General features: G+C 43.1%; 2 protein-coding genes across 2 annotated transcripts in view; one reads left to right on the forward strand and one right to left on the reverse strand.

The window, feature by feature from the left end:
• The first annotated feature begins 215 nt into the window (after positions 1-215).
• CD180 (CD180 molecule) lies at positions 216-7,504 on the forward strand. The gene is made up of 4 exons (XM_065739705.1): positions 216-260; positions 2,445-2,612; positions 4,870-5,036; positions 5,704-7,504. The coding sequence occupies exons 1-4, from the start codon at positions 243-245 to the stop codon at positions 7,427-7,429; spliced, it is 2,079 nt and encodes a 692-aa protein (XP_065595777.1). The 5' UTR covers positions 216-242; the 3' UTR covers positions 7,430-7,504.
• A 3,621-nt stretch (positions 7,505-11,125) lies between these two features.
• Positions 11,126-23,826, reverse strand: part of MAST4 (microtubule associated serine/threonine kinase family member 4) — a 100,807-nt gene continuing 88,106 nt past the window's right edge. The window contains exons 22-26 of the mRNA XM_065739759.1: positions 22,710-22,939; positions 20,642-20,764; positions 18,779-18,915; positions 18,068-18,249; positions 11,126-17,282 (exon numbers count right to left, since the gene is read on the reverse strand). Of these exons, the coding sequence (XP_065595831.1) occupies positions 13,396-17,282; positions 18,068-18,249; positions 18,779-18,915; positions 20,642-20,764; positions 22,710-22,939 (4,559 nt within the window). The 3' untranslated portion in view covers positions 11,126-13,395. The remainder of the gene's footprint in view (positions 17,283-18,067; positions 18,250-18,778; positions 18,916-20,641; positions 20,765-22,709; positions 22,940-23,826) is intronic.

Below are 23,826 nucleotides of genomic sequence, written 5' to 3' on the forward strand. Positions count from 1 at the left end.
GTAGCCAAATGAATTTGACACCACACCAAGTACTCCCCGGCCTGCCAGACACAGCATCCCAGAGAGGCTCAGAGATGGCAAACAGACATGGGCCCTTTGCCCACAGCAGGCCCTGGGCTGCTCCCCCAGCACTCCCACACCCTGATAACGGCCTGCACTGATGCAATGCCTGTGGTCACGCCTTGCTGGCCAGGCAAACGGCACTGGGAGGGGACAGGCCAGAGCCACAACGTGAAGCAGAGATGTGGGAGCACGCTGGGGTGAGTCACTCGCCCACTGGAGAGCCTTGTGAACTGCCTGGCGCAGAAATCAGATTAGAATGGTTTGGGGCTGCGGGAGGGCTGGTGCACAGCAGGCAGTTGGCTCGGAGTCATAGTGCTCAGCATCCAGCACCAGCTATCAGCTCCTGAGTTTGCACACCATCAAATCCCCCATCATCGGAGGGGACTACACACAGAAAACGTACAATTACAAAGAAGAGGATGCAGGGGAGGGGACAGCAGCCTCTTAGGGGCACAGAGAGCAAAACTAACCTGAGGGGTGCTTAGAGAACACCTTGAGCACCTCTGGTGGCTGCTGTGCTCCTCAGCTCCTGGATGAGTATTGAACACCAGTCCTCTGATTTCATTTCAGTGGTGAAGCCCTCATTGCCCATAACTGAAGCAGATCCTGGGACTATCTGCAACAAAACCCTTCCTGTTTCCTCATAAAAAATTAAATCACTGCAGTTATTTCTATGCTAATCATATGTGAATTACACAACACATAAGAACAAATTTGCACAGCAGGGAGAGGCACGATTCATTCTGACTGCTCTCTCCTCCTAATTTAGGGAACTTTTCTTCCAGAACAGCCAATTCTTCTTCAAACAGAAGTTTCTGGTGTGGGCGATTTTTAGAGGCATACGTGCCAGCAGGACTCGTGGCCTCCCAAAAGCAAGGTAGGGTGTGAGCCATAGCTGCTGCCAGCCAGGAAAAGCCTTGGAGTGTTACATGGAGCGCAGGAAGCTGCAAACATTCTGAATAAGTTCCTCTGAACTTTCTGCTGCCGGCTGGCAGGGGGAGCAGGATTTCCAGCAAACATGGAGCTGGCTGGGAAAGAGACAGAGATGTGATTCCAGTGAGCTTTCCAGATCGTCAGAGAATGTTTGCTTTTGAAGTTCATAAATTAAGAACAACTGCAGAAACAGCAACAAAAAACACAGCTCTATCAAATGTGCACAGATCATCCTATCAGCAAAGAAATACTGCTGCAGGGCTGTGCAAGGTGTGCTTGTGCTTGACATGGATATACCAGGACCATGCTAAGTGTTTAAGCAAAGATGCAGTATGGACTTTGCTCTACACTAGATTCTAAGCACTGTTCCTACATGTTGATGGCTTTCCCACCATTGCCCTGTTCCAGGGACAAGCACAGCTATGTGTTGGGCAACACCTGATGGACACACCAGTTCTTGCTCCCGCTGCTGTCCAGGCTGTGACTGCTTTGTTCTCACTTGGGATCACTCTCCTCTCATGCCATTCTATGCTGAAGCAGCTGGCAGGTGGGAGGCTCTGCCCAGCACATGGATGCTCCCAGCAGCCCAGCTCAGCCTGTTTATTTACAAAAATACTCCTCTGCACGCAGGCTCCTGGGCTTGGCCTGCTGAGACCAAGTTATCATACAAATGACAGCCAGTGAAAAGAAGGAAAAATAAATGTCTTGCTGGCCAGAGTGCGCACAACAGACATGCTATGCTGAGTGGCAGAGACCAGGCACTCCCAGACCTGGATCTCCTTTCACCTGCAGGAGCTATGCACATGCCCATCCCAGGATGGTTTGAAGTATTGCCCCACTCCCAAAAACCAGTCTTAACCTAACCTAACCTAACCTAACCTAACCTAACCTAACCTAACCTAACCTAACCTAACCTAACCTAACCTAACCTAACCTAACCTAACCTAACCACCTAAATACAAGCAGTAAGACATAACTTCCAGGCTCAGCTTTTGCTTTTCAGCTTTATTTCTAACAAGAGAAGTCTTTCTCAGCAGTAACTCTCTTTACAATAGGCTTGTGCCTGTATTTTAGTTGCTTTACAGGTTCTGTCATTTCACAAGCAACACACAAACTTTCATGTGACTCAGGCTTACTCTAGCATTGAACTCTTCATGTGTGAGCACTGCATTCTTGTCTCCCTCCCTTGCTCCTCCCCCTCCTTCATGTGCACATAACTGTTCCACTGTACTTGATGAAGATGTTTTGTTCTGCATAATCACAAAAAAAAAAAAAAGCCTTTTCCCCACTTTCTGTTTTTAAAATATGTTCTGCCCTAGAACATCAGTGTGCAGTCATTTGACTAAAAGTGAGGAAGTTCCTCTTTCGGCCCAAAATTACTGCCACATTCACACTGAGAACAGGAGGTTTACCAAGCACAGTTTTTCCTTAGAACTTGCTTTCAGCAGACTTGTCTGACCTCCATTGCCCTGTACCACTTTCTCCAAGGGAAGAGCCTGGCAGCCTCCTGCCCACTCCACTCAGCCATGGTGCATAGCTTCTGTCTTCTGATTGCCACTGTGCTTGCCTGTGCCAGCTGCAGAGCCACCCACATGATGGATGCAACCTGCACTGAGGTGAGTGCCGGTCACTGGTCTCTGCCAGCACGAGACTGTGTGTTCGTGACAAGGAACTGGCCTAAGCTTGCCTGCTGGCACCCGAGAGCTTCAAGTCACCAAGAGGTTTCCTTGGGGCTGGAGGCCTCTGTCAGAGCCATAAGTGGGAGCTGGAACATGTGCCTGGGGGCACTTGCCTCCTTTCCTCCTCCTCCTTGCAGCCATGCTGCAAGACCACTCTGGGTCTCCCGAGAGGTGAAGGATGACAAAATGCTCAAGGGGATCTTCAGCAGACAGCAGAGCCAGAAAGAGGGTGGGTTCACAACTGTGTCTCCTGTGCTCTCCAGCCAGCCACATTCTGGTACACAGGGTGAGAGAGGTGTCTGTGTGCTGCTTGGCAGAGGTGCTGTGTCCCAGGAGGACAGTGAGAAAGCACCAGGGTTTTCCGAGGGCCAAGGCAAGGGCTGGTCTTTGTAGCTTTTATTTTGTATTTTTAAAGTGGGAGATGGGAAGGGTGGGGGGAAGGCAAAGATTTTGGCTGAGGTAGACAGTGCCAATTCCAGAAGGGAATTCCTTACTGAAGTCTTTAGTCAGGTTCCAGAGCGGCACAGTGGGATACACTGCTCCCTGGCTCCCCTGGCCCTGCTCTCTGCCCTGTGGCATGGGCAGGGAACAAGCTCACTGTGCTATGGTGGAACACAGGCACTGCTTGCTCTGTGGTGACAGCTACGTGTTCTTTATCTCTCTAAAGCGCATCTTAACAGTGGGCAGCACCATGCTGCTATGCAGCACCTGCTGCTATGGAAAGTGTCGGGTTTTCCCCATTTGCACTGTGCTGTTTCCATAGATACCATCACCACTTGGGTGCCTCTCACTGCCATCTTTCGCACATAGCAGGCCCCAGGCAGGTGGTGGTGCTCTAAGGGGTGGTGGAGGAATGACCAGCATTGTGCTGCTGCCAGAATCCCCCTCCCACCAGCATTCCCCATTCTCCCCAGCTCCGCTCAGAAACAGGCGCTAAGACAATCACAGAATCATAGAGGTTTGAAGGGACCTCTGGAGATAATCTAGTGCAAATCCCTGCTAAAGCAGTTCCCTACAGTAGGATACAGGAAGTCATCCAGGTGGGTCTCCTCCACAGAAGAAGATTCCACAGCCTCTCTGGGCAGCTTGTTCCAGTGCTCCATCACTCTGACAGTGAAAAAGAGGTTCCTTGTGTTGGTTGCACCAAGAAAGGAGGGAGAAAACATTCTCCCTGCACATTCTGTGACTGCCATGAACATCATTCTCCCTGCTCTAGCCTTCACTGCCTCCTCACCTTCCAGGCCACAGAGACATGGCTTGACCACCACACACTCCCCAGCAGAGCTCCGTGGTGTTGGCATGCCCACAGGGCACACAGCTATCCTTTCCTCTTCCTCCCTGGCAGGCTCCATGCACAGCACTGCAGGTTCCTGTAGGGCTCCCTGCTTGCTGCTGAGGGCAGCCTGACAGCCTGTGGGGAGAATGTGGTGACATGAGGCTGCTCTTAGCTAGGAGGTGCGGGCACAAATGGCCCTGCAACCCTGCCCCTGTCCTGCAGCCCCGCTGGACATGTCCAGCACCAGCAGGGCCCCTTGAAGGCTGCCTCCTGGCCCAGCCTTGGGCAAGAGGATGGGCTTCTGCAGCAGTCCCAACTCTTGCTCTCAGGCAAAGGAAGGCTGGCTCTGTTTAATGAGCTTCCCTGGTGTTCACAGGGAGGCCTTTTCCACACACAGACGCATTTTAAAGGCTTGGCCTAACAGATATGATCTCCAGCTCTTCCCTCGCTGCACAGCATAACCGCAGCTGGAATTGAGTTAATTTGGACTTGTTCCTTCTGGAAACATTCCTGGGGCCTACTCTTTTTTCACTTCCTTCCTTCAAGATTTCCTGTAAGACTTCTCCAAGAGTGATCTTTGTTGCAAGACTCATGAGATTCAGAACTGCCTTGTGGGAATCCTTTCTTAGGGATTAATAATTTATCCAGAACAGTAAACATTTCTCAAATGTGTTAATTTTGATAAGAAAGTGCTACAGATGAGACACTTCAAATTAGCAACAAGATATGAGGTGTTCCTTTCAAAAGCACACTCCACAGAACCCTAGGGTAATGCATTTCTACCCATGCTGGTGCTTTACAGGGTTCTGGATGATACATTTTTAAATTATTTGAATTTATTTATTTTAAAGTAGGATAGTTTCCTATTTACATTCACAGTATGTACCTCTTGGATTTCCACTGCATTGTTTTCATCAGATTACAACGAATAAAAGCTATAGCTGTGAGGGTTTAGGACTGAGGAAGATTCCAGGAAGTCTACCTGTCAGAACAGAAATCCTCGACTTCAGCTTCAACATACTCCCTTCCCTCCAAAAATCAACCTTCTCTGGGCTGGAATCTCTTATCCACTTGGACCTGACAAGGTATGGGAGAGCATTCTCACTTCTACACAACACCTTGGTCAGCACCCCTTGATCTTCCCCTTAGCTGGCAGCTTCTGGAGGAAGCCTAGTCAGCAGCTCATCTGCCTTCACAGAGAAGCTACCAGCAGCACTTGCAGATGACTGCTGAACTATTTTGCTAAGCAGAGATTGATCCCCTTGAGCAACATCCAGGCTTCTCCTCCAGTATCAATCATTTGCCAGGCAGTGGGTGAAATGTGTATTTTCCATGTATACTGTTGCCAAGACCAGTAAAACCATAAGAACAGTTTTTGTGTACTTTTTCTAAAGATATTCTTCCCTAAAGCCTAGGGAAAGACAAGTGTGGTCTTTGTAAGTGCCCAACATTTTCTATCAAAGAGATTTTCATTTTCTTAAGCTCACATCTCCCTGACTTCTATAAGCACCTCCTCACAAACATTTCAGGGCAGGGTGTTCTGCTGCAGTGCAGATTCCTACTTAGGTCCCTACATTTAAATGTGAGCTTACAAATACCAGGCAAATGTCACTGAACAGGAAGGACACTTGCATCCCACTGAAGACAACTGGTCACTACTCTATACATACATGATATGCAGCCTGGGATATCACTTATTATGTGAAGACTTTACAGTACAGCCACTGATGTTGGTTTCATTGCTCTCTTGAGGTGTCAGATCAACTGGGTGTATGAAGATGCCTTCCACAACAACAGGCGGCTGCAGACCATTGTGCTGACTGGAAACCTGCTCATGTTCCTGTCCGACACAGCGTTTGCTGGCCCTCAGTCTCTAAGGGAACTTGTCTTAACACAGACAGGAATAAGCACAATATCCTTTATTCCGATGACAAATCTGGACAGCTTAAACACCCTCATCTTGGGCAGCAACCACATCTCTTCATTGCAGCTTCCTCCCAACTTTCCAACTAAAAACCTCAAACATCTTGACTTTCAAATGAATCATATAAGAGTAATCACAGCAGAAGATGTCAGCATTTTGCAGAAGACAAGTAATATGACTCTTACATTTAAAGGCAACAACATTTTACACATTGAACCTGGAACTTTCCAATCCCACTTCTACAGCTTGGACTTTGGCGGCTGTGCTGATATCCCTGGGGTCCTCGCAGGGATACAGAACTCTACCACACAGACCCTTAGGCTGGGAACATTCAACGATGTGGAGAAGGTGCCTGACATAACTCCAGATGTTTTAGAAGGCCTCTGCAAAGTCTCTGTCAAGGATCTCTATCTGCAACTACAGCATTTCAAAAACCTAAATGCTGCCATGTTTCACTGTCTGACCAAGCTCCAAAAGTTAGACCTAACCCACACCCACATCAGTGCTCTACCACCTGGAATCAGTGGGATGGGTTCACTCAGGGAGTTAGTTCTCAGCATCAACTCCTTCCAGCACCTCTGCAACATCAGCTCTGCTGCCTTCCCATCTCTGACCCACCTTCACATCAAAGGGAACCTGCAGGCACTGCAGCTGGGCTCTGGCTGCTTGGAAAGTCTGACAGAGCTCCAGCATCTTGATTTAAGTCACAGTCGCATTGAAAGCCTCAACTGCTGCAGCAAAGCACTAAATGGCTTGAGCAGCCTTAAGTTCCTAAATTTGAGCCACAACACAAAGCTCCAAATCCAAGATGTGTTTTTCAGGGAGGGTGCAAGCCTGAAGCTGCTGGACGTAGCTTTCACTCATCTTCACATTGCCACTTTACAGGGTCCCTTCCGGAATCTTCATCTCTTGCAAGTCCTGAATCTTTCCTCCTCCTACATCAATACCAGCACTCAGCATCTCTTTCAAGGCCTGGAAAACCTCGTGCTCTTGGACCTTAGTCAAAACGTTTTTGAGTCAGGGATCACGCCAAAGGACAAACTGTTTCAACAGCTATCCAATTTAGAGGTCCTAATTTTATCATCCTGTGAACTGACAGCAGTGGATAACCAAGTCTTTCACAGCCTTGAGAAGTTACGGCACGTCGATCTGAGCCACAACAAGTTTACTGCACTCAGTACAGGTGTGTTTTCAAAACTCAAGAGCATCTACCTCAATTTTGCCTACAACAGGATCGGTATTGTATCACGTGACCAGATAGAGTCCCTGCCTGGCCACAGCGTAATCAATTTAAGTTACAACCCTTTGGCATGCACCTGCTCCAATATCGGTTTCATCACCTGGTATGCACAGAATCTGGATAAAATTGAAGACCCTGAAGGGACAACATGTTCTGAACCCAAATCGTTAGCTGGGGCTCCGCTGGCCACAGTCTCAGTCTCATGTGGGATCAGCACTGCAGGAATTGTTGCAGTTGTCCTAGTTCTTTTGTCCTGTGTTGCCATCTCTATTTGGGGTGCTCACTATTTCAAGCAAAATTATCAGCAAATCTGAGTTTATCATGGGCACACAGTGTAAAAAGTTGTGCAGCAAGGGAATTAAGATGTTAGACAACTTACTGCTTTTGCTTGTGGCCTGTATTTCATATTAACCATTGTAACACTTCTTCTATTTTAACTATAATCTTCAGAAAAATAATAAAATATCTTTTATGGGACCTAGAAAAACATACTGTGACCTGAGCTTTTAACACGAATTAACTTCTCTAAAGGATATGCCTCAGTTCATCCCCATGCTTGCACTGTTGTCACAGCCACTAGGGCTAAGGTACCTATAGAGAGAAGATCCAGGACCTGAACCACAAAACTTGGTTCACTTAAAAATAAAATAACCACAAAAAAAAAAAAAAAAATTAAAAATCCACAGCACTCCCAACAAAACAATGATGGACTCTCACCCTTCTCATCGTCAATCAAATGCAGCTGTGGAACAAAGTTGCTTCCTGGCAGTTCTATTTGTTGTTCAATTAAAACAAAAATCTCCACAACTTTGTGTGGTAGAATGGAGCAACATTCATATAATCTCAAGACCCACTCTGGCAGGGCAGACCAAATGTCCTGTATCATACTTCTCTTTAAATTCTGATCAAAAGAGTACATGCATTGGCCAAGTGGCAGCAGCTGCCATGGCCACTCACTTGACCTTTCTCATAACATTACCTTTAGCACTGCTTTACTGGCCATCTCACAGCAGTCACAGGCACAGCCTGGTGCCTGTCGCCAGGCAGAGCCACGTGGAGCATTGCTCTGACCACAGTAAGGCTCCAGATTGCTTTTGTCCAGATGCTGCAGTCACTCAGAGAGGAGGAAGCTGAGCTCTCTTTGAACGCCTGCAGTGGGGATAACAAACCCAGTTTCAGCTCCAGATCCAAAGGCATTCCTCTGAAATCTTCTTACACCTGTCTTCCCACTGACACTTCCATCATCTGGACACCAGCAGGCTTCTCCTCACAGCTCTGTGTTGTTCATGGGCACTCCCTGCTGCTGCTGACCTGTTGCCAGTCCCACAGGCAGCCACTTCCTGAAGGTCTGATCCAAGCCAGGCTGCTGCCAGAGGACAACCCAGCCTCTACAGGGAGCCAGGCAGCCCGGGATTCAAGGCATCTTTTCCCATCTGTAAATTGGATTGGTTAAACAAGTCAGCGCTAATAATTGCTCTGACAACACAGCATGAATGCCAGCTTGGGCTCTCCTCAAGGAGCGGCCTACTGCTCCAGTTATTTCCCTCTTCAGTTCTGGGTTCAGGAAAGCAATAGAAAAATAGCACAGTGGACAGAGCATGACATGGTTCATAGCCTGGAACTGGTGCTAAAAAAGCACTGCAACCATCAGAAATGGACTGCAGATCTGCAAATATCAGTGACTTAAAGGGAAAACTGCATGTTGAGTTGGTATCCACTTTCTGATTACATAGTTCAGTTGAAAAGAGGAAGAGGGGAGTTAGGCTTTGCCAGTTTCTGGAATACTATCCAGCATCATGGGCTAGACTCTCTTCTGGACTTCTGTCAGTTAGAACTTGAAGCTGAGTGAAAAGGTAAAATGGTGAGTGTGCTCATGTGCAAGATGGATGAGTAAATCTACTACGCTGTTTTTTTGCATGGCAGTCTTTGGGCCGATTAGGATGTTGGTTGGGAGAGTTCCTTGGGAGACGGTCTTGAAGGCAGAAGGTATTCAGGAAGGCTGGATATTCCATAAGAAGGAAATCTTAGCAGGAGTGGGCCATTCCTGTATGTTGAAGATGAGCTGACAGGAAGATTGGCCTGGGTGAATGGGGAGCTTTCATGAAAGGGGGGAAAAAGAGAGTTTACTGTCTTGGAAGAAGAAGCAGACAACCTGAGAAGAGCATAGGGATGTTGCTAGGTTATGCCAAGAGAAAACTAGGTGAAAGCTCACTGTCTGGCCACCACTGTAAAAGATAACAAAACATGTTTTTGCAAACACATTAACAGCAAAGAGAATCTCCATCCTTTTATTGGATGCACAGGGGAATGTTGCCATGAAGGATGAGAAAAAGGCTGAGGTACTCAATGTCTTCTATGTTTCTGTCTTTAAGTCAGATTGGTTATACTCAGAGTACTCAGCCCCCTCAGCTAGAAGGCGGATAGGCAGCACAATAAATCGCCCACTAAGTAGCCAACCTACCAGCTTCTGAATCTCGTCCTGTGATTTATTCTCTGAGCTGCAAAGTATGCCCACAACATCCCTGTTAATTCTTGACCATTACAGGAGTGGAAAAGAGGAAGCCTAAAGGAAACTTTGCAAACTGGGAGCTCAATTCTGGAGGGGAGCTCACAACATTCAAACCATGAAAGAAGTCCTATTCCAGGTGAGATGGAGCTTCACAAGTTTAGAGGATCAGAGGGCATATCAGTTCTGATACTGTGAAGATTTATCTCCTGGCTTCTCAACACAAACCCCTTACACTGCCACTTTCCCTTATGCCTAATCACTGCAGGGAACCACAGGCACTCAGGTTTCTGTGTTTCCCCAAGGAGGAACAGTTACTGCTGTCAACAGCAACAGACAGCATAGCATGTAGGTCAGTTCAGATCCAGAGTCCGTTTTTGGTTTGGGTCATTGCCCTTCTCTGAGTGGGATCCTGCTCTCCCCTTCCACCTTCATGCATTGCCAGTGCACCCACTTTGCACAGCATATCTTTGGTGAGTATCAGAACGTAAGAGAAGTTGCAGGCGACCTGTCCCTTCACCATGCTCGCTGTCTTCAGCCAGAAAACACAGAAGAAATTAATTCTCTGACACTGCTGCACTTGGTTTTTTCATCTGTGCACAGATGAACAGTCGCGGTTTGAAGAGTTAATCAGGTAATAAAATGTGAAGAAAAATATCCTGGCATATGCCACCCAGCTGTACAAAGCCTATACTAGTGGAAGAGTAAGAATGGATGGATAGTAATCCTCCACAAGTGGTGGAGAAAAATCAGGTGAGAAATGGTCCTGCCTTGTTGTTCCTCCTGCCAAAAGGAGGCCATCAGACACTGAAGGGTTCTGCTCCACCCCCCTCCCCTTTCTGATTCACTGTATTTTTTTATTAAGAGAAAAACAACGAAGGGAAATTTGGTTAGATTTCATGATAGGTTTCAAAGGTAAAGAAAAAGCTTCACTAAACACACATGCTTCAGGAATTTGTTAAGAATTTAGCATAAATAAAAACATAGATTCAGTACATTGAAAAAGTACTCAAAAACATACTGAACTGTTGTAATAAATGACAGTACATGCTTTCATAGACAGGTTGAGATGTCACGTTTCAGCTTAACACAGTTGTTAGCAAACCAGATACCTAATCCAGCCATCCACAGCCACCTCTGCATCTACCCAGCAGCAGTGCTCTGCCGCCGCCTCAGACAAGAAACTCTGATCTCCAGACCTCCTACTCCAGACTGTTAACGGTTCTCATCGAAGTCCTTGGTCAGCAAGGAGTGCAGAGCTGGCCTCAGGGAAGAAAATGACCATCCACCCACAAGAACAACAGGGATGTGCCTGAAGTCACAGAAATGAAAATGGTTCAAGGGAAAATACTAACATAACAGTGCTTCATGCTGAATTTTTATTTCAATGTTATGCAACTCCATAAGTATAAATAACTGTGTTCAATATATAACAATTATGACATCCATAAGGAGCTTCTTAGAGAAAATAAGACTGCAAACACTTTATTGCACAGACCCTAACTTCTTTTTACTTGTTTTTCTTTTTTTGTAAGCTGAGCAATTTACAGCAGGAAGTCTACAAAGGAGCACATCAGAACTACAATCACAAAAAGACTGATCCAAGCAGCACACAGGTAGGAGGATCTCTAACAGCTCACTGATAAGTAAACACCAACAAACAAACAGTACTACATAAACACAAGCTTATGCACTGTTACACTTCCAAAATGCAAACTTATTTGTCAGAAGTGATAATGAGCTATACAAAATATACATAAAGGTATACTGTAAACAAATAGCTAGATGTGCTTTAAAGAAAACAAAAAGATAGTTTAAAAAATGAAGAAGACTGTAAACTATGAAATACCTCCCAGACAGAAATGTTGTATCGAAATGCATTAGCTTTTGTCTGTATTAATTGCTAAAGCACAGGTGAACTGTAAATGTTGAGACCATTTTCTCTTCAGAATAGCTCAAAATTACTACCCACTGCTAACTAGCTCCTCTGTGAATGCATAAAAGGCGGTATGAATGTTCTAGTGCCTCGTAAAAAAACAGAAGTTGTAGTCTGTGATTTTACCTTTCCATGGCAAGTCTGCTGTAATCCAACTTAACTAGTGTAGTAAAGCATTTCCCAGGGGGAAATTAATTCTGCACACTGTCAGCTCTGTCACACAAACTTCTTTGTCAAGTTCTTACTGTGCTTTTAAGAATAAGTTTCTATCTTTTGAGATAGAAAGATAATCCGTCAGCCTCAATGAAACAGCTAGGGGCCTAGCTTTAGTTTAGCTACATGAAATAGAAATAAGCAGCCCCCCATTCTGTTGATCCCAAACACTTAAAAACACACAACAACAAGCACGTTTTGTAGTGCTCTTGTACATGTTTCAAATTCTTTCATCCTTCAAAACAAACTGAATACCTCTGCACTAAAATGATCAAAATCTACATGTTCCACAGTATACAATATTTAAATAAGGCTTAGCAGAAGTAAAAGGACAGTCACATTCTAGCACCAAATAGCTCCAACAGGTTCCTTTGTTACAAAATGTTTCTTTTTATAATTACATTTACTTTTTTGCATATAAACAAAAAGAGTATGTTATGAAATGTATGGAGCTAGTCAATGCATTTAGAAATGAATGTGAAACCAAGAATTACTTGCTAAAAAAAGGAAGTTAAAGTCTACAACGTAAGGCCCCAGCTATGTATTAAAATGTATCGGATGTCCTAAACCTGCTTGATGACACTGGAACTGCTTTTTTTTTTCTCCTTTTTCACCTTAACAGCCATAAAAAATAACAACCTACAGCTAATTATGCAGACCTATATGCTATGATAAAATATATTCTCTAAATTAATCAGAAAAACCAGGGATGAATATAATAGTACTGGAAGTCATGTGCTTATCACTTGTGCCTCAAACTGTAAGGGCCTGAATTGAAAACTAGCTCAAGGAAGCCAAGAGAGGGTTGCAGCAGAAACCAAGGACACAGCATGTGCTTCAGAGTCTCATCCTTGTCTGAAGGCTGCACAATAAACTCTGAACAGATGAAACCAGAACTACCATTCCAACAAAGAACATAACTCTTCCAGAAACTCTGTGATAGCCAAGCAGTCCTCCCTTAGCTTTAATCACACCCACTAAACAAGATAGGCTTTGTGCCATAGGCAGATGCAGTTACATCTTGTGTTAGATCTGGTGAAGCAGTTAGCCAGACACACTACTGTCAAAATCCGATTACTAAAAATACACATAAAAACTCACAATAAGTCACCATACTTGTTTCTTACTTGTAGTTTTAACTCTAGCTAGGACTTTTTTTTTTAAGTAAAAATGTAGCATATTTTTACTCTCCAGTCAGACCAACTCTTGTGCATGTCTGTGCCACGTCTGAGTTTTAGTAATTTACTTTCATATTCGAGTATGGCAAATAAATGGCAAAGCAACTATTTTTTAAAAAGGGGAGAGTAAACAATACAATCAGCAGCAACGTATATATGCTACATTCAATCCCCAAACACAATGCTAGGTATTTACAGAGGAAATTATTTCTTCTACAGCTTCCAGGTGTAAATGTATATCTGTACAAATACTATATGGTAACAGTTTTACCGGTTACAATCGAGAAGGCATTTTGTAAAAAGTCCTATCTCTATATATCCCCATCCTCTTCAGTGACACGAAAGCTTTGCCACAAAAAGACACTACACAGTGCTGGTTTTAAGACAGTCAAAATGTATTGTTTTTCTTTCTGTTAGTCTTGAATTTATCTCTGCTATGTATTACAGTCAACAGGATTTTTTGTGAGGACTGCTTCGTAAAGCTTCCTTCCCTCGACGCTGCCGAACCGAGTCTTTGTCATTAGAAAGTGCGTTGGAGCGATCAGGTGTGGTTACTGACCTGGTTACATCTTTACCTACGTTTTGTTTTCTGGAAGCAGACTGCTGAGTCTGAGCAGCATCTTTTCCCTTCGCATCCACAGTGTTAACACAAGACTTCTCTTGATTTCCAGGTTTCCCCCCAAGGTTTGAAGAAGAGTGGTGGGTTTCTACAACAGCAGCAGTGTGCAAGGTTATCATTGACACACTTTTAGTCATTTCTGTCTTACTATTTCCTGCGGAAGAGGTGCTTTTCTTACTTTGTTCCTTGTAGCTGGCTGAAGGAAGCTCAGGTAAGACGGCCTTAGCTTTTGCTGAAGATGCATCACTCTTGGCCACAGACAAAACAGATACTTCTTGTCTACATTCAGAAAAACTGGCTGAACAAGCCAGTGGCTTTCCTGGCACTGCAGCCACACGGTACGAACTCTGCCCACTGGCAGCCAGCGTATGTTTTATTGCGATTTTTTTGCTTGCATCCTCTGTCTGTTTCTGATTAACTGGTCCTTTCCCTTTTGAATCTTGAGAGTATTTGCCACTTGTGGTTGATTTTTCTGATCCTTTTGCTTTGATGTCACAGTTTGTGAGGCAAAGAGTAGGCTCCATTTTCCCATGGTCATGTTGAACATAAAGTGCATCGGTGCATATTTTTCCTTCAGGTCTTCCATCTGGAGAGGTTGTCTGATTATTAGGACTTCTCTCTGCCTGTTTGCTCAGCAAGAGACAGTCTTTCCCAGTGGAAAACTTTGGAGACACAGTTTGTTTCTCACTGAGATGAAACAGCTTTTGATCAGCAGAATCTGCAAAGCTCTGTGGTTCTTGCTTTTGTATTTTCTTAGAAATCTCAGCGCTTGTTTGTCCTGAGTCAACAGCAGTGGATTTGGGTTTTGTATCAGGAGTGACACTGCTCACTTGAAGAGTGGATACAAGTCCTTGCTCCAAAATCACAGGCCTTTCAACTTTAACATGTTCATTGTTCATCTTTCTTAAAGAACCTGGTACAAAAGAAGGGGGATCTGGCACGTTTTTACCAGCGTGTTTACTATCCTTCCGGGAGCTGGCAGACACCTGAACTGCTGTCTCTTTTTCTTTTGTGTTTGCAGTACATGGTTTTTGTGAAAATGCCTGTTTATCCAACTGCTTAGACTTAGCGGAACTCACATCAGAGACAGACCTGAGTTTATTAGTACTGCTTTCCACACCGGTGGTAGAAGACTTCATGTGTTCTTGAATACCTGTGTGAAGATCTACAGCACAGTTTCTGCTTACAGCATCTCTCACAGGGGGCGACACTGGAGCACACGGTTGCTGCTGAGGAACTTGGCTGGACTGCTCTCTCTCAGTAGCTGGAAGCCTTATGTCAGGGACCTGTTTTTGATCTTTCTTTCCTAAATCTTTGGTTTTATCCTTCTGCACAGAGGAAGCCAGTGCAGACTTCTCATTTTTAGGATCACTGTCTATTGAGGGTTTGGATAGAAGAGTTTCACTCTTTGACTCTACAATAATATCCTTAGACTCACTGAGAACTTTCTGCTTGGTTATATCCCTTTCCACAAAACTGCTGGCAACAGTAGCATCTTCCTTGCTTAGCTGTTTCACCGAATCTCTGCCATGCTTAGGCTGTGCCCTTGGACCAGCTGCCTGCAATTTCCCTTGCATCTGAGGTGGAATGGCAAGATCAGCAGAATTTTTTTCGCTACTTTTGGAGTAGCTTGTTGTCAGGACATCTGAGACAGACACCTTCAGAGCTGACTCCCTGATCACCTCCACTTTTGCGGAGATAGGCTCACAATTTCTCTGGGCTGCTGGCTGTCTGCCAGGCAACTCCTTTTGAACTTGCTTCTCTTTGCCCAGAGGTTTTTCAGGAATGCTTTGGACAGTAGAAAGCTTCAAGTATGTTTGTGTACTTTTAACACTCTGACTTTGAGTAACATAGGACTTTGCCTCCACTTTACTGTCCTGTTTTGAAGGAGAGTTATCCTTCTTTTGAACAGCTTCAGTAACAGAAATGCTGACTTCAGCAGATGGACTAGAAGCTTTTTCAGATGCACTGGAAGCTGTTTTCTCTGTCACCACTTCTGCAGCCACAGGGATGACTGGTGGATTTGGAGAACTCTTGCTTGTTTGCAGAACCTGAGGCTCTGGTACATTAACTTTGCCAGATTTTGAATAGTTTAACAGCTGCTCTTTCTGACAGGCCAATTCTGCCTTTCCACCACTCACCTGTGTTGCTGAAGGTTTAGGAGATCCCACATCAATGCTGGCGCTCTGTCCTTCTGGCAGTATACACAAAGGTAACTCAGTCTTCGAGGCCTGTGGTCCAGAAAGCAAAGCTATGTCTAAAGTGCCTTCTATTGGTTTCAAACAGGAAACAGACCTCCCATCAAGCTTATATTCTGATGGACTTTTTCTGACAGGCGACTCTGAAGAAATCACAGCTGATTTTTCCACACCCGTTTCTGCTCGACCATTCAAGGTTTTGAGGGGAACAAAAGAAACTGAGTTCATCTGAGAAGCATGTGCACTGCTGATGAATGCTCTCCCCTCAGCAACTGTAATGGAATCCTGCTGAACGCTTATGGGCCTGACTGCATTAAGTTGAAGGCTTTCATGAACATTCGATGTCAGTTTGGGTTTTAGCATTGGACAAACACTCTCATCTTTTTCTTCAAAAGACATCTTCTTTCTAAGATAATCAATATTTGCAAGTTTACCATCTAATCTTTCATACTTGACAAATTCTTTTGTTGGTATGTTTTTATCTGTGTTTTCTCCCTTTCCATTTAGCATCCTGTCAGAGGACTGAGGTGGTGTGTCTTGCAGTGTACATGGAGGGGAAATTCTTTTGAAGTCATAAGAAATATGACTGACTTCATTAAGTGGAGACCCATGACACAACATATGGGCATCTAAAACACTGTAGTCATTTGATCTCAAGTTTGCATTCTTTTGAAGAGTGTCTTTGAGTATGCCTCCAGCTGGTTGGGTCTCCAAAGCAACAATTTTTGTTTCAAATGGATTCGATCTTTCTAATACCTTCTGGAAAGCTTTTTTGTCTCTTTCTTCCAGTCTTATGGTATTGGGATTTTCTGGTTCGCTGCTAGGTTCATGTATAGCAGCGTTCGCTTTTTCAGCAAAATCTTGCTTTTTCATAACTATCTTGACCTTCAGCTTTTCTCTGTCTAGTTCATCGATGGATTCCTGCCTACCTAATTTTCGGGAGATGGGCCGTTTCAAGCAGCCTTGTTCTGCAGGTCTGACTCGTGTGAGTGATGGCACATCACATACGTTCTCTTCCAAGCTCTGAAGAGTTACTTCCCTCTGGGACAGTTCTCTATTCACTTCTTCCTGAGTCACTTCCAGACTGTGTTTTCGTGAACATAAGTGTTTCTTATCACTAGCATAAGAGGGTGCAAGTTTCTCTTCGGACTGGACTCTCTTTAAGAGCGGAGATCGTGGCGGCTCTGCACTTTTCGGCCTAACAATATGTCTTACAATAGTTGGAGGGGAGTGCATCTTGCTAGGAAAAGACTGAGCTATTTTTGTATTCCCAATCGAATGTCCTAGCAATGGTGATGGAGATCGCTGAGGTGATGCGGGCTGTGGTGTTGGCGAAGGTGTTCGTGCCAAAGGAGAGAGAGGAATACTGCCAGCTGACTTGCGTCTTCCAGATCTGTATCTTTGCCCAGTAAGCTTTGGGCCCAAGCCATGAAGAGTGCTGGGCCTTATGTGTCCTGAACCAGCTGGAGAATTGGGAGCACTTGAACTAGGGGAGCTACTCTGAGAAGAATTAGTACCTACAAAAAGAACAAGCAAACAGAATAAACATCAGATTGGCAAGATTAATTGAATACTGGCCCAGAGCAAAGCAGTAGGCAGTGCTAGCACTGATTCTAAAAGAGCATGTGATGTCTGTTTCTACAATCTTTCAACATTCGGAAGATTCTGAATGACTGAATTTCAAAAACCTCATCATTTCAAAATGTTGTTGTTTTTCCCTTCTGTTTCCATTAACTCCTTTAAGTTCCTGCCTCCATCTATTTAATAGATCAATGCTTTCTGGCACTTTAAAGCAATGATTAAGATGTTCCAAATTATTTACTCTCTGCAAGGGACTGTACAACAGTGTTTCAGCTTTTAGTAGACACTGAAATCATAGTATAAGAAAGAAGCAGATAAGGCCCTTTTCTATATTTCAGCACCCGACTCATCTTTCCAACTATCAAGCTGCATTTGTAAGAGTCTATACTAGTTCCATCATGTAGCATTCTTTTATCAGCCTCTTTTAGGAAAGATTTTACTTTTTAATCAAAGTTGGATTGCTTATTACAGAACTTGAAGCCAGCGGACTTGGATTTTTGTGGACATTTCCATTTTAGATACTTACGTACTATAAGAACACCACTGGTTTTGCAGTAGGAATCTTTTTCCCTTTTTTAGATAGAAACCAGACATTCCATGATTATGTCTGTCTGACCTGACTACTCTCAGCAGAGTGCAACAGATTTAGGGGCCTCACAAGAAGCAGAATACACTTCAATTTCAAGTAATTTTTCTCAGTCCTCAATTCCTTCACACTCACCAGATGGAAAATCAGGAGTGGAACGGTAGCTTGGGGTAGGTGATCTTGGAGACAAGCTGTGAGTTGGAGATCCAGGCAAGCTCTCCCCTGATGAAAGTGATCGGTTCAGGCAGGAGAAACTTCTGCTGGTGTGAAGTAGAGGAGAGGGCTGCTTGGCCAACTTCTTAAAGAGAGATCTCCTCCTAGCGTGGGAAGAGCACAGCATTAGTAAAAACATAAGATGAATAAGGATACTAATAGCACAGGCAAAGCTCTTGCGGCTGACATTACTTCAATCTACCATTATCCTCAGAAAAGGAAACATTAAATCCTTGTTGGCATGATTACAAACTACACTACAAAGCATTAAGTTTTGAAAGTACCGAATGACTGCTAATAGCTAAAATAGATATTCTAATTAGATATATTTGTACTAAAATTTATTCCGTGCATTCCAGATGAACAATTAGTTCTTTATGAGTTTAGATTTTCATTTTGTTATTTAAGAGCCCACCAAAACGTAAGGATTCTTTATACAGTACTAGCAGAATACACATACAATTAGCATAAAACAAAAAACACATATAAACTCAGTGCTATAAAGTTACGAGTACAGAGAAGAAGGTAAAAAGAGGTGTAGAAGGCATAAGAGACAACTTCATTTTTAACAGATTGTTATGTATCCACACACACAAGAACATACCCTTGTAATGAACCAAAAGGTTTGCTCACCTCTCTAAACTCTCTTTCTTCTTGGTTTTCTTACTGCGCCTGACCATTCGGCTCCTGTAGCTGTTTCTCCTAGCTGGTCCTGTCTTGATGGAAGTGTTTTCAAAAGGTGTTGTCATAATTGACACTTTGTTGCCACTCTGCCAAAATACAGAGAACTTTTTGGTCGACTAATATAAGACCACTTAGCTTTAAACTGAAGTTACACTTAAAACCAAGATGCTTCAAAACAGCCTCAAGAGTGCGAGCTGGCAGCGACCGGAACTCTACGCAGAAGTTGCAAAGCTAATTTATATCACATAAACAATGACTGGAAACTTCTCAAACTGTCTTCTAAACTCTCTCCATTACAAGAATGAGCTCCAGGACAACGGGAAAATTCCAGTAACTTTAGTTAGACAGACCAAGGATAAAACTGCAATATTCAAGAAGTTAATTTCTACAGAAACACCTTGTTCCCCACAGGGATCAGCTGTCACTGCACAGTGCTCCCTTCACTAGCCAGTCACATCTCAGGATGCTAGCCACTACAATGACAAAATAGAGGAGATAACCAACTTTCACTAGTGGTCCTGATCAGTACTTTGTTCAAAAAACGGAATGTATAACGAAGTTAAGATTTGTACGATTTTTTATATGAACTGACAGGTGAGAGCTGTTCAATAAAAAAATACAAGTGGAAGTAAGTATCTATGTTTTAAAAATCCAAGCCTCCCTCGTAGTTTGGCATAGTACTACAGTAACCTTCTTATTCTCAGGAGAGTTTTCGTAACTCAAATTAGTTTATGATAGCACAACTGGATGGCAACAATTTCATATTTTAAGTATACTTTTGTATGTTGTGTGCAGGTTTCCTGTGTTTCTGCTCTTTTTTTTTTTTTTTTCAGTTTTTATGCAGTTTTACCCAACCACCTAACACTGCAAAATTATCTTATAGGTTTCTTGCAAAATTGTAAGATGTGGAAGTTCCTCTTCCTTTCAAGACATTAAAAAGAAACACAAAAACACAATGATTTAAGCTTAAGTGTAATTTGCAACTTTCCCCAGCTCTTTTTGTTTTCTTATACTTCACTGCTTTCCAGTCTTCTTTTATAACTGACTACTCACTTATACAGGCAAAACTGTATGGAGAACCATTAAATTCGTTACTACTATAGGAAGTAAATATACAGCAATGTAAAAGAGTTCTGAACTACTTTAGTCTGTGCAACAAAGATTACAGAAAATCTGCAGCATGATGAACTACGGTGAACAGCTAAGACATTAAGTCTTTTCTTTTTAAGAAAAAATGTTTTTATAATGGAACAGGCCTTTAAAAACTCCACAAGAAAAACATCTGAGAGGTTATTTGTGAAAATCCAACTGCAGCATCAGAACTTTGTTAAGTACATTTGCAGAACATGCTGGGGTATACATGAGACAAAAACATTTTAGGCTTTAAAGACTATGATAGGCAAGTTCCTGTACAGAAAGAAAATGTTTCATATTCTTGTTTTCCATCCTTCCTGATGGATTTCACTTTAAAAGAAGAAAGTAAGTGGCACTGTCATGAAAACATTGAATTATCTGATGAAGATGGTTGGATTCAGTTGAATGTGTCAAATTTGAGAGAGATGTATCTTTGTGTCAGTCAGTACTCCCAAGTACTCTACATGCGTCAGCAGCAGTGTCAGTTCCTTGCAGAGAAACTAAATTCATAGCAGGATGCAGTTGCTGACTTTTTTAGATCCATTCAATAGAAGCTCAGAGGTTGTACTTGAACAACCACAAAACCTGATAGTTAATCTCTGAAGAAAGCAAAAGCAACCCCATGACCCCTAGTGAAAAACAGGCATGGATTTTGTATCCCAGATGTTTAAGAGTTACCTTTAGCAACAACTCAATGACTTCCGTATGAACAAGACCATGCACTGGCTCTCCATTGATATGAGTAATTAGGTCCCCAGCTTTCAAACCAGCTTGGTATGCTGCGCCTCCTTCTTCCACGTTCTAGAAATTACAGATGAAGAAAAACACAAAACTCTTGTTAGCTAGTTACCATACTTTCAACAGTAGGGTTTTTTTATTGCTCTTGTTCTATAAAGGTACTCAGTTTTTTAACACAATGAAGAAATCTTACAGATACCAAGTTCTATGAAGAGAAAAAGTACAGGCGAACTACTTCAGTTCTCGCTTCATCTCTGTGCATGGGGCCTAGGACTGTTTCAAGGCTCACTGAAGTGCTGCATCACCACTAAGTAAATTCTCTTTAGCAGGGCACCATAAAAGGGTGGTTCACTTCCCAAGACAAAATTTCAGATCCAAATGAAAACTTCCAACATCTGACACTGGGGTGTAATTGAAACAGTGATCACATACAGCATCCTAACCATGATGCAATTTTTTTTTAGTCTACCATGTAGCTGTGGACTGTTTGTATTTGGGTTGAATTCATCAGCCTAACCCACTGGAGGTAACAATGCAGCACAAAGTTGGTGAAGCACCAAAATAAACTGAATTGCAAATAATTTTCAAGGTGGCTTAAATAATTTATTACACTTTTAAATAAGCTTTTCAAGAATTCTATGTCATGCAGGCAATACTGAGGCTACAGAGCCGCAGCAGTTGCTGAATACCTAAACATGAATGAATAAATAAATAAAATATCTGTAGTGTTCTGAAAAATGCCAAGACTTCACTTTTACTGTGATGCAAAATTATTTTTTTCCCCTTCCTTTCACTGATTTGACACCCTACCAGTCACAAGAATTCCAATTTTTGGATTTATTATCAAGTCACGTGTATACTCTCTCTACATGCAATGTTCTCCATTAACTAGTCAACCTGAGAGGTAAACAACATGAATAAAACAAGAATGATACTCTACTTCATCAGTAGCAGGGATTTTTCAAAATTATTTTAAGGTAGTTGTAATATGTTATATTAACGTTTTCATATGTATGTTTAATGGAGAAGTCAGAACTTGAAATTATCCTATTCGTGAGTAGTAAAATACATAACAAATCTGTCTTTCATTAATCTCCCAACTGAAGCAGTTTAAAAAACTCCATGTGTATTTCAACAGTTTCTGTTTACAATAGTTCAGTTACCCAGATTCTGCCCCCAGTCAAAGAAAGGCTGCATTAACCCTTCAGTCTTTTATAAGCCACTGTAGTCTGTTTACAAATGCCAAATCTGCTAGAAGTGACACTGACCAACGTAGGTCGACATCGGGTATGAGAGCTCCAGCACAAGAGAAACGTGGACCTGTTGGGAGTGGGTCCAGAGTAGAAAATGAGGCTGATCAGAGGGCTGAAGCAATCTCCTCCAAAGAAAGGCTGAGGGATTTCAGCTTATTCAGTCTGATGAAGACTCCAGGGAGACCTCATTGCTAACTTCTAGTACTTAAAGGGAGCTTATAAACAGGAGGGAGACCAACTTTCTACAAGGTCTGATAGCAACAGGACAAGAGGGAACATTTTTAAAGAAAAAGAAGAGAGACTGAAGTTAGATGTTAGGTGAACATTCTTTACTCAAGAGGGTGGTGAGGTACTGGAACAGGTTGCCCAAAACTGAGGATGCCCCCTTCCTGGAGGTGCTTAAGGGCAGGCTGGATGGGGCCCTGGGCAACCTGGTCTAGTGGGAGGTGTCCCTGTCCACAGAGTGGGAGTTGGAACTGCATGCTATTTGATGTCCCTTCCAACACAAACCATCCTGTACTTCCGTGAAGATAAGAAGGTATTACTTCTGTCAAAGATGTGTATTATATTGGCTTGCATTGTCACCACAGCCAGCACTAGCACTGTTCAGTCGCTTATTTTCTTCTCAAACTAACACTCAGCACATCATTACCATTTACACAGTAGCTGCCAACAGACACCATGTGTACAAAAGATCAAAGGCAAATATATTACTGGTTTCCTCTGGCTTTATGAAAATAAAACTAATATCTTACCCAAACAATATGGTGCACGGTGTAAATATCACTGTCTCCCACATAAACCCTGATTGCTCGGATGGTGAAGCCATACTTTTTTCCTGAACTGTGAATTACTATAGGCTGATGAGGACTTGCAGCAGCAATTGAAGAATCACGACTAGGAGAAGAATCCCGAGAGGATGAAGGATCAGATGATAAGGAATGAGGAGACATCGGACTTCCCAAAGGAGAAACACCAAACACATCTGGAAGAAAAAAATAACATCTGTTATAGTATATTCTGATCACACTGAAACACAGACGCAAATCTGACAATCTGCATAATGGTGTTTTTGTGCCAAAATATTTCACTGTGTTTGCTTAAAATCCCTCTCCTTTGCACTAACCGTGAATCTTAGTGAATCAGAAGCCTAACCTAACACGAGAAATAAATTTCACTTCCCACAGCAAAACTCCTATTTCTTAGGAAAACCTGTTAGATATAAGCCTTTTGTAAGTTCTTTTGACTGGAAAATACACAGATGCTACCATGAATACACCCAAAATTAGGCACTAAATCAACAAACAGCAGTGGTAAAGAAAGCATTCATTTATCTTTTGGATTCAGTCACATGTCTAAACACAGTATCTAGTTGTACATGGACAGTAACTCAGAAAGCCTGTACCAAACCTCAATTTCTACAAACTGTTTGTCTTTATTGTTTTGAAAACACCCTTTGCTCACACTTGCACAAATGTAAACCCAATTGTATGAGAATAAAAAAAAATACTTTGATGACTACAGCAGCATGACAGCTGTTGAAAGGAATGCAACCCAGAAATTTTCCAGCTGGTTACTGTGCCAAGTACTGTCATGTGAAGGCAGATACACTTTTTCAATAGACTACTGCAGTCCGATTCTGTGGATGTGAGCCACCAAAGGGTCCCTACAGATATCTATCACTGGGTTAACACTGGAATCCCACGTAGCAGTCAAATCCAGTAACAGCTTCCAGTGTTACCTTCTGGCTCTGAAGCATTCTCAGATTACCCTATCTTTTTCTGTCTGAACTGCAGGACAAGTCCTTTGACTTCCAGGCACATGACTTGCAGTTCAGTAACACCAGGCGTCTCTTGCTGTAGTTTGCATTAC

The sequence above is a fragment of the Cyrtonyx montezumae genome, unplaced genomic scaffold, assembly GCF_038088225.1.
Source record: "Cyrtonyx montezumae isolate F1298 unplaced genomic scaffold, pur_monq_1.0 scaffold_25, whole genome shotgun sequence".
NCBI classification, from domain to species: Eukaryota; Metazoa; Chordata; class Aves; order Galliformes; family Odontophoridae; genus Cyrtonyx; species Cyrtonyx montezumae.